Genomic DNA, 10,935 nt, shown 5'->3' with positions numbered 1-10,935 from the left:
TACCAGAATTCCACTTCCGGCGGAAAAAGTCAATTTTCCGGTGTTGACTTGCTCTTTTATCCCCTTTTTCACACATATAACCCAAATTTCTATATTTGTTCGCCCTACAAAATGTGAAAAAGCTCTCTCCACGCCCAACAGCTTATCAAAAGTCTCTTTCATCTCAATCTCCATCTCCATCTCCGTCGTAAAATCACCTTTACTGCCACCTTCAACTACGTCTTTACATTTCGACAACCTTAGCTTATAGACTACTCACGATTCATCAACTTAATGTCCAGGAGTCCATCTTAGACATATTAACGTACCTTTTTTTTCTCTTCATGACGAAGATGGTGGGTATAAGAAAACTAATGAGATAGTAGACAAGTAATCCTAAGAGTGAATCCATGATTATTTTCGAATAGTTAACACTAGGCGGCTTTGTTTGCCCATAATAGATCATTATTTTTGAAGAAGTATTTACCATGTTCTGATAAATTTCCATGGTGGTTTGTTTGATGAATTAGGATTTTAATTCGGGTAAAAGATGGACAAATTGACGTGATTAGTGTTGGGTTTAATCAATATTTATCGTCAATTATTAGATTTACGAAGTAAAAATTTAATTCAACATCAAAATAACGACTCAATGTCAGGAGTTGACTTTTTTTAGTCCGAAGTGGAATTTTGGTAGTCTTTTGCAAAAAGAAGAAATGAAAGGTAGTTGAAAACCAAAAATAAAATGAAAGGTAATTATTTACAAATGACCTTAAATAAAAGGTAGTTTCTGACAAAAAAAAAATCATTTATTCAACGGTGAATTACTTGTACAAAGTTAATACACATACAATACAATTAGAGATAACCATGGTCCATTGCGGTGGACCATGTAGGCTGTACTCATTGAATACATGGGGTTGGGTTGGCATACCAAATCCGCGTGAGACAATTTTATAAGATTAGCTTGAGTGAGCTGTTTTTCACTCAAATGTCCCAAATTCCAGCTTGCTACTGTACCAACATACCCTACTTCACTCATTTCTTAGCTACTACACCACACTTGCCATTTTCCACTTTGTAAGAACCTTCCTTAAGTTACCTAATCCCATCCTATATATACATAGACCCCATTCTCTTCATTCACCAAATTCATCATTAACCAACTCAAAAACATTACAACAATAATACACAAAAAACATGGCTTCTTCCTCATTCTCTATTCTTTTCACCACAATTTTGTTAGCCACTTTGGTGGTTTCAACTCTAGCCAACTTTGATAATGAGTTTGATATTACATTCGGAGACGGTCGAGCCAGGGTTCTCAACAATGGTCAAGATCTCACCCTTTCTTTAGACAAGTACTCTGGCTCCGGCTTTAGGTCCAAGAATGAGTACCTGTTTGGTAAGATTGATATGCAAATAAAACTCGTACCTGGCAACTCTGCTGGGAGTGTCACTACTTACTATCTGTCGTCCATGGGGTCTGCCCATGACGAGATAGATTTCGAGTTTTTGGGAAATGTGACGGGTCAGCCTTACACTCTACACACCAATGTGTTTGCTCAAGGGAAAGGCAACCGTGAACAGCAGTTTCATTTATGGTTCGACCCAACAGAGGATTTCCATACCTACTCAATCCTTTGGAATCCGCAAAGAATTGTGTTTTCGGTTGATGGGATTCCTATCAGAGAATTTAAGAACATGGAGTCAAAGGGAGTGTCATTCCCTAAGGACCAACCAATGAGGGTCTACTCCAGCTTGTGGAATGCTGATGATTGGGCAACACAAGGTGGTCGGGTTAAAGCGGATTGGTCTCAAGCTCCATTCACCGCGTCTTTTAAAGCCTACAAGGCTGAGGCTTGCGTTTGGGCTTCGGGTACTTCCTCTTGTGGTTCAGTTCCCTCCGCGACCTCAGGTTCGGGGTGGTTGAACCAGGAGCTAGATTCAGCGAGCGTAGAAAGGATGAACTGGGTACATAAAAATTATATGATCTACAATTATTGTGCTGATGTTCAAAGGTTTCCTCAAGGTCTCCCTGCAGAATGCGCCAATACCTCCTAGTCTCGTAGACAACTTTAAGTCTTTGTCATCTCTGTCTCTCACCAATTCATTCTTTATTCTTTAATTCTTTGTAGTACTCCCTAGTATATAGTTATAATATCTCGAATTCATAATACAATGTGACCCTTTTTCATCATAAACCCTCTTGTAACAATAGACATATTGGTACCGATAATGTAAAAAAGAGATTCAAAGCTTTTAAGTCCAGTGATATTTGTTTCTGTTCTTTCAATATCCGACAACTCTAGCAACAGTACCTTAATCCATATTTACTCGAGCCCAACTAACATAATCATCGTACAAAACCATAAATGTCGCTAAATATGAACGCCTAATTGCCAGTTTGACATTCCACATTTTCAGCAATATACGATTCAAAACCCTGGCAGACATAATTAACATCAAGTCTTCCGAGGGAAAAAGATAGCTGTTTTTTTAATTGAAAAACTATTAATATTTGTAACTTCTAGACCATGAACTCTCCCTCGCTACTTCGGACTGACACCGCTCATAAGTTCGATAATTTTGAAGTGCTTATCCCAATCTTCCCATAAAAAAGGAAAGTTGTCAGATATGCTTGCAAAATTAACCAGATTCAGGCAAACTCTCAGTAATAAAAACCTAGAATTCGACACCTCAAATCGATGAAAACGCATATCAGAGGACACCACATTTTAAAAGAAGCTCCAATTCAACCTTGAATCACAGTTGATAATAAAGTGCAGGAACAAGATGATGGAAGAGTTCGAATGAAGAACGATGAGCTTCAGATTAAGCAGCTCCATCCTGGCCAACTGTTCCTAACTGAAAAGTGTACTACATTGCTAACTGCTAACTAGTAATCAATTAATCCTAACGACAATAAAAAAAGGCCAACAATGCAAAACTAACAACAAAATTAATCCTATGCGCCTATATAGAGTACAAACTAACATTAGCTAAAATAACTTACCGCCGCTATTGTACAGTTCAAATATCACCTCAAAGATCGAATTCTAATCCTCTTTCAAAACCTTCTATGAATGAAGTCAGTAAATCACACAAGGCTTCCTACTTTTCCAACATGTCCAAACAGCTTTGGAGCTCCTTCAAACCTTGAGCAGAAATACTCCGCTGAACCCTAGGGCGCGGAGCAACTAGGTTAGGGGGAGGACTAGGCTGGAAACAAACTACAACAACCGTCAGATTATCCCCACTATCTCTTTTCAAAGCCTCCTCCACAAGTTCTTTACTGCACATAACCGGGTCATTGTGCTCTTGGAGGCGACGTCGAGCAAAATCAATGGCGTTTTGGCTCCTGAAAACATCCCACAGCCCGTCACATCCTATTATTAGAAATTCATCATTGGGGGTCAACTCGATATTCATAAGCTCGGGCTCAGCTGTTAATGGCCCGCCACCAGAACCCTTCATTCCTTCCATATGCCAATCACCAAGAGCGCGAGCAATATTGAGTTGGCCATTGAGGTAGCCATCATATACTGATCCTCCACAAGCTTCAATCCGTTGCTTCTCTCGGTAGCATTGTGGTTTGTGATCCCTCGACATCTCAATTGCTTTTCCCCTTCGACATAGTACTGCTCGGCAATCGCCGGCATTGGCCACAAACAATGACCTGATCATGATGCAAGAAGGATCAGGGAAGTCCCAATCAAAGAAGTGGGTGTGTAGTTAAAACATAATTAGACAACAAAATAGTCATGTTGCGTGCTCTTATAACATCACCCCAGCACGCCAATGTCTTTGTGGTAGGGGGAGGGGGTTGAATGCATGGAACCTTACCTCTGTTAAAATCACAAAGAAGTTGTTTTCAGATGACCCGTAAAATGTTAAAAAGATAGACTGTTTCCTGATGACCCATAATGAGATTGTGTTAATCAAGACCCAAAGAAAAAAAGGAGTCTGCAATGTTATCATCTTCAGCATCCAAATTTACTTTAAAGAATTGTGAATGGCGGAGAAATGATGCAATCACTCCCAAAGCAGATGCATTAGAGGACCATAAGAGCTGCAAACTTACACAACAATTCCCCCTTTGCTACCACCCAAACCCATAACCCACATATGAACGCAACCGAAAGACAAATCAGGAACAAACAAATTGCTTCTATTGGATAGTAAAAAAACTGACGACCCCACATTCCCAAGGAAATATCTTTGTAAATTAATAAAGATAAGAAATTAATAGTGGAGTAACCCTAACCCTGCCGCACACTGGCAGTCTGGCACACCACAAATTATGTATAATTGCAAATGTCCTAATGATCAGTAGCCAAAGATATCTGAAAACAGTAGTTGCACACTAGACAGTAAATACCAAACCCACCTCCCAACTACAAGAGCCGTCAGGGCAGTCGTACCAGAGTCGAGCCTGGTATCCAGCGAGCATGCTTCAGCAAAAGCATTGTCTGTCTGTAAAAAGGCAGAGGTAAGAACCCTCTCTATTTCTGTAGGGAAGTTCACATCCTCAAAAATGAAACGCGGCAAATGACAGCCGGCAAAATCAGCCGCATGCTTGCCTCCATGACCATCAAACACCTGCAGAATATATTGGCAAAGATTAATATATAAAGCAAACATACCACATTTCAAATCCTGGGCACTTTAAAATTGGATGCTGACACACAGATAATTGTGATCCAAATTTCTAGTGTCCACCACCAGAGAATTCAATACTCCCTCTGCCCGGTGATTTTACATTTTCCATTTTAGGGTCTTTCAATGAATTCTTTACGTTTTTGTGTTAGGCAAATTTAATACTCTTGACATGAGTTCTTTGATGTATGAAACGTCAATTATATCCCTGCTTACTAATATCCCTGCTTACTAATGCAATTATATCCCAGATGAGCGAATTATAGGACTTCACTAAAACCCACAAAATATTCTGAAAAATTAAAGTATATGCAAGATATCAGTGTTTTGTGACTTTGTCCCTTAGTTCCTTGGTAAAGATTGTGCCTTTTGAGTTCCCCATGAAGTTTTTGTTTGAAAACTTCAATGCAGCGCTACACATTTTTTAATGAATTATTGAGAATTGTTCATTACTCTACGAATTAGCGAATTTTGATAAGCTTAGTGAATCGGATTCGCCGAATTACCGAATTATAAATTTTGTAACACACTCGGCAAATCCAATTCGCAAAATTGAGCGAATCGCGAATTCGAATTACGAAAACGAATCGAGCGAATTATGAATCCGGTAACCCTGACTACCTCACCGCCACCACCCCTGACACCACACATTCAGTCCTTGCAAGTCTGTCCACCACCACAAGGCCACAACCAACAGTCCACCAGCCATGACACGACAAACTAGACCATTTAATCACAATCCAACCCATAGCATTTGACCTACTCACTTGTCACACAGCCACAATTCCTGAATTTTTCAGACCCAATCTTTCGTGTCTAATCCTACACCAAGCTCCCAGTGAGACAATTCCTTCATTGGCCCAAGACTCACCCATACAGCACCTCCCACACCAGATCTAGGCCACCCACGATAATTAACAGACTCTTTGTTGATAGGAAGTTGCCTAATCGGCTTTCTTGAATTCTTCAGTCCAAGTGACATGTTAAATGAGATGGGAAAATTTTGACAAACATAAGAACAGACACTTAGGTGAACTCATCTATCCAGGTGAGAGCAATTATTGTAAGATGACATTTAGTGAGGAGATTTTTTTATTGTTCTGTGTTAGATGTGTTAGAGAGAGAAATGTAGTTAAGAAAGTAGGATGAAATTCAGAAGGGTAAAATAAAGAACCTATCACTCTACCTTGACTTGGAAAAGGCATATGATAGGTACCGAGAGAAGTACTTTGGTGGGCTTTGGGGAGAAAGGGTATATTGACCTCATAAAGGACATGTATGAGGGTGCTAGTGCAAGTGTTCGCACTAATGTTAGGAGAATGGAAGAATTTCCCATTACCATTGGGGTGCATCAAGGTTCCGCACTTAGTCCCTTTCTCTTTGCTATAGTTATGGATGAGTTGACAAGAGATATTCTGGACGACATCCCTTGGTGTATGATGTTTTCGGATGATATTGTGTTGATTGATGAGACGAAAGAGGGGGTCAAGAGAAAGTTGGAAAAGTGGAGGCATACTTTGGAAACTCGTGGGTTTAGGCTAACCAGGAGTAAGACCGAGTATTTGAGGTGTCATTCCAGTAAGGTGGCGGGGTAGAGATTGACAGAGGTGAGGAGTTATTTTCGATGGAAATGTTGTTGAGGGGTCAGATTTTTTTAGATATCTAGGATTTATTATTCAAAAAGATGGGGAGTTAGACGGAAATGTGTCTCACAGAATTAAAGCGGGATGGTTGAAATGGAAAAGTGGTACAGGGTTTTTATGCGATAAAGATATGCCCCAAGGATTAAAGGGAAAATTTTATCGTACGACAATTAGGCCTGCCTTACTTTACGGCTCCGAGTGCTGGGCCGTGAAACATTGTCACATTAAAATGAGTATGGCGGAGATGCGTATGTGCGGCCATACAAGGAAAGATCGATTAAGGAATGAGGTGATTAGGGAAAAGGTGAAAGTGGTGCCAATAGAAGACAAGATGATGGACAACCGACTAAGATGGTTTGGCCATGTGAGAAGGAGACCTATGGACGCACCAGTTAGGAGTCGAGACCTCACCTGGGCAACAGAAAAGGTTGCTAGGGGTAGAGGGAGACCAAAACGGACATGGCTGAGAGTGATATAGCGCGATATGAGATTTCTCGGGTTGGATGAGGGAATGGTGACGGAGAGGGCACAATGGAGGGCAAGGAAACATGTGGATTTTTAGTATTTGACGTTATTTGATGTTTTTATTTAACTTTTAACAAATTATTTGTTCTTTTCGGATTTATTACACCTTTTTACCACCAACTTTCTTATGTAATAATACTTGGTTCACTTTCTGATGTTGTTGTTGTTTCACTCTACCTTGGTTGTTGTTTGTAAAAGCAAACATAAAGACACCGGTTTTAAGTTTAAACACAAACCTCGAAAAAATAAAGGATTTGGGAGGGGGATAGTAGATAGGAAATGATATACAATATTGACTATTAAAAATGAAATATAGGGCTGACAGTAAGATAGAAACAATACCCCATAAAAGGCATTTGGCCCATCACTGATATATTCAAGCCCGTAGTGATTTACGAAGTCGTCATGACAAATATACACATCCTCCATGTTGGAACGAAACCCAATATCTGTCCATGCACCAGATCGGACAGAGGGAAGAAATACAGCCTCACAGCTAGTAATGCTCAGGGGCTCAATAGGGAGATCCAGCGTTTTTATCTGAAAAAATCTTATTAAAATCAGTAACTACAAACTTAAAAATGCCTTCATCAAGAATATACAAAGATGAATAATCCACCAACAACATTGCCTTGTTGGTTCCCTCTTACAGAAACATCAGGCATTGGACAGCCTGGTCAAAGAAACAGTTCAGGCTGTGCGTAGGAACAAGTCCTCCAAATCTATAGGCTTGGTATCTAGGATGTAATAATATACATCTAAATGAAACTAAACATCAAGAATCCTAGTGTATCGCAATGATTGAACTTGTAGTTGTTAAAATAAATCAGCTTGTTCGAATTTTTGCTAGAATGCATAGATACTTAATTAAATCAAATGGAGATAGAAAAAGGGGTGGAAGTAGCATCAGCTGAACTTGTATGGAAAAAGTGACATGTAAATGCGTAATTACAATACAAAAGGGAGAATCATAACTCTAATAAAACCCATGTGCAGTTTTGACTTTTGACATAACCACAATCTCCCTACCGTCTAAATATGAGAATTGAGACTATCAGATGTATAACTTTAAAAAGTTGACATGTTTCGGGTATTTTGAGCACGGATTCTCCAAATCTCATCTTGACATAACACCTACAAAATAATATACAAATATACCCCCTACAGAAAAAATCGTATCTGAATCACTCATAATGAAAAGTTAGGACTTGAATTGCATCACTACTTCACAATAAAAGAAACGCCTCCACTTTAGTGAATTATTTTAATCAAATTCAACGATTTAAAGCTAAGCTAACAAAAGAATAATTCCTTCAGTCTGGAATAATGATTTCCAAATATCCCTTCTCCGAATTCCCATGCACTCGACTAGAAAAAACAAAAAGAAAAAAAGAAAAAAAAAAGTGGAGAAAACTAAGCTGAGTGCGACACTTTAAAGAGGCGCAGCTCTTTATGCATCTTCTCTTTATTTGGTAGAGGTTCAGTAAAACCCAAACAACAGCCAACTGCTGAATAATTTAAATCTTGGCGTAAATTATTACCCGTGATATTCACTTTCCGAGTACGACCAAGTACCAACAAAAGCACCGTGATGTTTTGTGACAAACAATAACAACAAAGACACCTTCCTCTTGACATACGGCCAACAAGCCAACACAAACTATGATTCTAAGGATTCCTAGGTACAAACATCCGAAGAAAAACCGCATTCATGTCTCTACTCTCTAGAAATTTGTTTGCCTTTGCCATAGTTTCATCATATCAAAGAAAACTGCCATACTGAATTGCCAAATTATGTTTTCTATACTCCTCAATGACCATTCATTTAAGCTATTAATACTCTTATAGCGTTAAGTCAAACGGTCTATGTCTTACATGGACGGACCACCACAATTAAATACCACGTAACAGTCTTTGTTATATGCAAGCCCTGCCTATTTTGTAATTATCTCACAAATTGATCATTTCTCATACGCTCGCATATCCAACATATATTTAATATTTAAGCCATAGTATTAAATTGCATTTTCTTTTCCATTGTTTCCATTGGAGCCAAACACTAAATATTGTCCAGTTCTGATTATCATGAGATATAAAGCAAAATGGCTTTGTAAGTGGTTGCAATTGTTTTTATTGTGAAGTAGTGGTCAGTTGACACAATTTTCACCATGGGTCAACCCAAACACCCTCTCAATTATGGTTCAGGATTCGTACACTCGACCCCTAATACACTACTATATATTGATGTACTAAATTCTGGTTACAGTTGAGGTCGAAATATTGATGTAATCTTCCTAAATACAGCCAATATCACCGCAAAATGTGGCTTTAATGAACTTCAAAACATTTATAAAACAGCTTCATTTTGGCTTCATGGCTTTGATTTAATGCCATGATTTTAGTTGCCAAGTAAAAATAAATAAACTATTTGTGTTTCAACCATTGCATTTAAACAATTTTGAAAGCTCTTTATCGGTGGCTATCATATTAACGCCTTTGCAAGAATTTCCTCTTCAAATGAACGAACCAACTCTATGCACATAATCTAAAGATTGAATGATTACCATAAATAGGGACAAAAAGCTTTTATGGTCAAGGCCTTAGGATGTGCTTAAAGAGCATTTTAAAACGGAAGAGGAGAGGAAGGGGATAGAGCGAGAGTTTTCGCTCCAGATATTTACTATGCTGATGAGATTTTGATTTGTCTAGGACCAGAGATAATGGATCCCTCTGATTCCCTTCAACCAAATTTGTTAACCAAACAAAAGCATTTGTATCCTTCACGCTCCCCTCCAAACATGAAACAAGCCCTTAAACAATATCGAAATCCCCTATATCTTGCCTATAGAAGACAAGTTGAGCGAGCATACATTTTGCTTAAAAGAAACCGTCAAACTCTGAATTTTATGTTCGACTCTAGAATTTGACATAAAGGCTGTTAAAAACCAGAAAGTGCTTTCACATCTTTATTCGCCCAGAATAGAAGTCACATAAGTAACATAAAGCCAAAAACCCTCCCTCTAACGAATAAAATCAATATTTATCGAATCCGAAAATCCCTAATTTAACTTCCCTTGACCTGCCTACAAAATAGTAAGTAGTAACTGATAGATCAAATGGTTCACTCTTCAAATATGGCATTAAATCATAATCACACAGAATCAAAACTAAGCAATAGCATATTCAAAACAATTGAACAGCATTAAAGAATAAAAAAGGTAAAGCAAATGATCAAGACGGAGGGAAATTACAAGAGACGGGTGTCGAATCAGAGTGGCAGTATAACATTGACGATGAGCAGCAGCAATGGGGTTTGGCGGAAGAGAATGAACCTCGATTGAATTCCCATTATCTCCACAACCATCAATTATCTCAAGTTTCTCCATTTGATATGCCATAACATTCATCAAATCAATTCGGAATAATTTTGATTTCAGCTACCCCTGATTATTATATTATATCTATGAATTGAAGAAATAAAAATTAGTGATGGGAATTGTTGGATGAAAAGTTGAATGGTAGTCGGAAGATAATAAAGAGGATAAAAGGGTGGATTTTATCGATTGTGTTTCTGGGGAATAGAATACAAGGAAACCCTAACGGATAATATTGGAGGATAATAATACACAAGATCTCAACACTCTATTCAGTTTTATGTTATCTCTATCTCACTCCTTGTAGATCTCAACACTACCTAATTGATTCGTAAAATATTTTTGGGGAGATGATGCTTTGATTTCAAGATTTGGGTGCTTTCTATTATGCTTAGTCTAGTTATTAAATTAAGGCCTCGTTTGATGGGCGGGCATTTACGAGTTAAATTCCCATGAATTTATAAAAAAAAAATTTGTGTTCTTTTGGAGAACGGTACTCTTTACACTCAAAAGTAATTTAGGTGTAAGGAGTATCGTCCTCTCGAAAGATACACAAATTTTTTATTTGAAAAACACTTGAATTGAACAATTCACGTGATTTGGTTAAATCTGGTTTGGTTAGCATACGGAAATCAAATTCATGTGGGAGTTTGTAACTACCTAGGAGGCTAGATAATTAAACTCATCTATTATGGAGGAGTTTGCAATGCATGGGAAAAAGAAAATCATATGATTTTAGGTAACCAAACATTTCC

The 10,935-nt window shown here is 38.2% G+C and overlaps 2 protein-coding genes across 2 annotated transcripts; one reads left to right on the top strand and one right to left on the bottom strand.

The window, feature by feature from the left end:
• Positions 1 to 1,100: 1,100 nt before the first annotated feature.
• LOC141611693 (putative xyloglucan endotransglucosylase/hydrolase protein 23) lies at positions 1,101 to 2,250 on the top strand. Its single transcript, XM_074430287.1, has one exon. The coding sequence runs from the start codon at positions 1,180 to 1,182 to the stop codon at positions 2,041 to 2,043; it is 864 nt and encodes a 287-aa protein (XP_074286388.1). The 5' UTR covers positions 1,101 to 1,179; the 3' UTR covers positions 2,044 to 2,250.
• A 543-nt stretch (positions 2,251 to 2,793) lies between these two features.
• Positions 2,794 to 10,605, bottom strand: LOC141611692 (putative protein phosphatase 2C 57). The gene is made up of 4 exons (XM_074430286.1): positions 10,058 to 10,605; positions 7,149 to 7,346; positions 4,370 to 4,581; positions 2,794 to 3,658 (listed from the first exon to the last, which is right to left on the bottom strand). Exons 1-4 carry the CDS (start codon positions 10,211 to 10,213, stop codon positions 3,094 to 3,096), a joined length of 1,131 nt encoding a protein of 376 aa, XP_074286387.1. The 5' UTR covers positions 10,214 to 10,605; the 3' UTR covers positions 2,794 to 3,093.
• Between the last annotated feature and the right edge of the window lie 330 nt (positions 10,606 to 10,935).

The sequence above is a fragment of the Silene latifolia genome, chromosome 11 (genome assembly GCF_048544455.1).
Source record: "Silene latifolia isolate original U9 population chromosome 11, ASM4854445v1, whole genome shotgun sequence".
In the NCBI taxonomy this organism is placed as follows: domain Eukaryota; kingdom Viridiplantae; phylum Streptophyta; class Magnoliopsida; order Caryophyllales; family Caryophyllaceae; genus Silene; species Silene latifolia.
The sequence above is the reverse complement of the archived record's forward strand: the minus strand, read 5'-3'. Positions and strand labels throughout refer to the sequence as shown.

Excerpts from the sequence above, each read along its gene's own strand:
- LOC141611692 (XM_074430286.1), bottom strand. The coding sequence starts at position 10,213 with ATGAATGTTATGGCATATCAAATGGAGAAACTTGAGATAATTGATGGT. Across the intron at positions 7,347-10,057 it reads TGATTCGACACCCGTCTCTT|ATAAAAACGCTGGATCTCCC; the intron begins GTAATTTCCCTC and ends AGATTTTTTCAG. Across the intron at positions 4,582-7,148 it reads GGCCAAATGCCTTTTATGGG|GTGTTTGATGGTCATGGAGG; the intron begins GTATTGTTTCTA and ends TATATTCTGCAG.
- LOC141611693 (XM_074430287.1), top strand. The coding sequence starts at position 1,180 with ATGGCTTCTTCCTCATTCTCTATTCTTTTCACCACAATTTTGTTAGCC.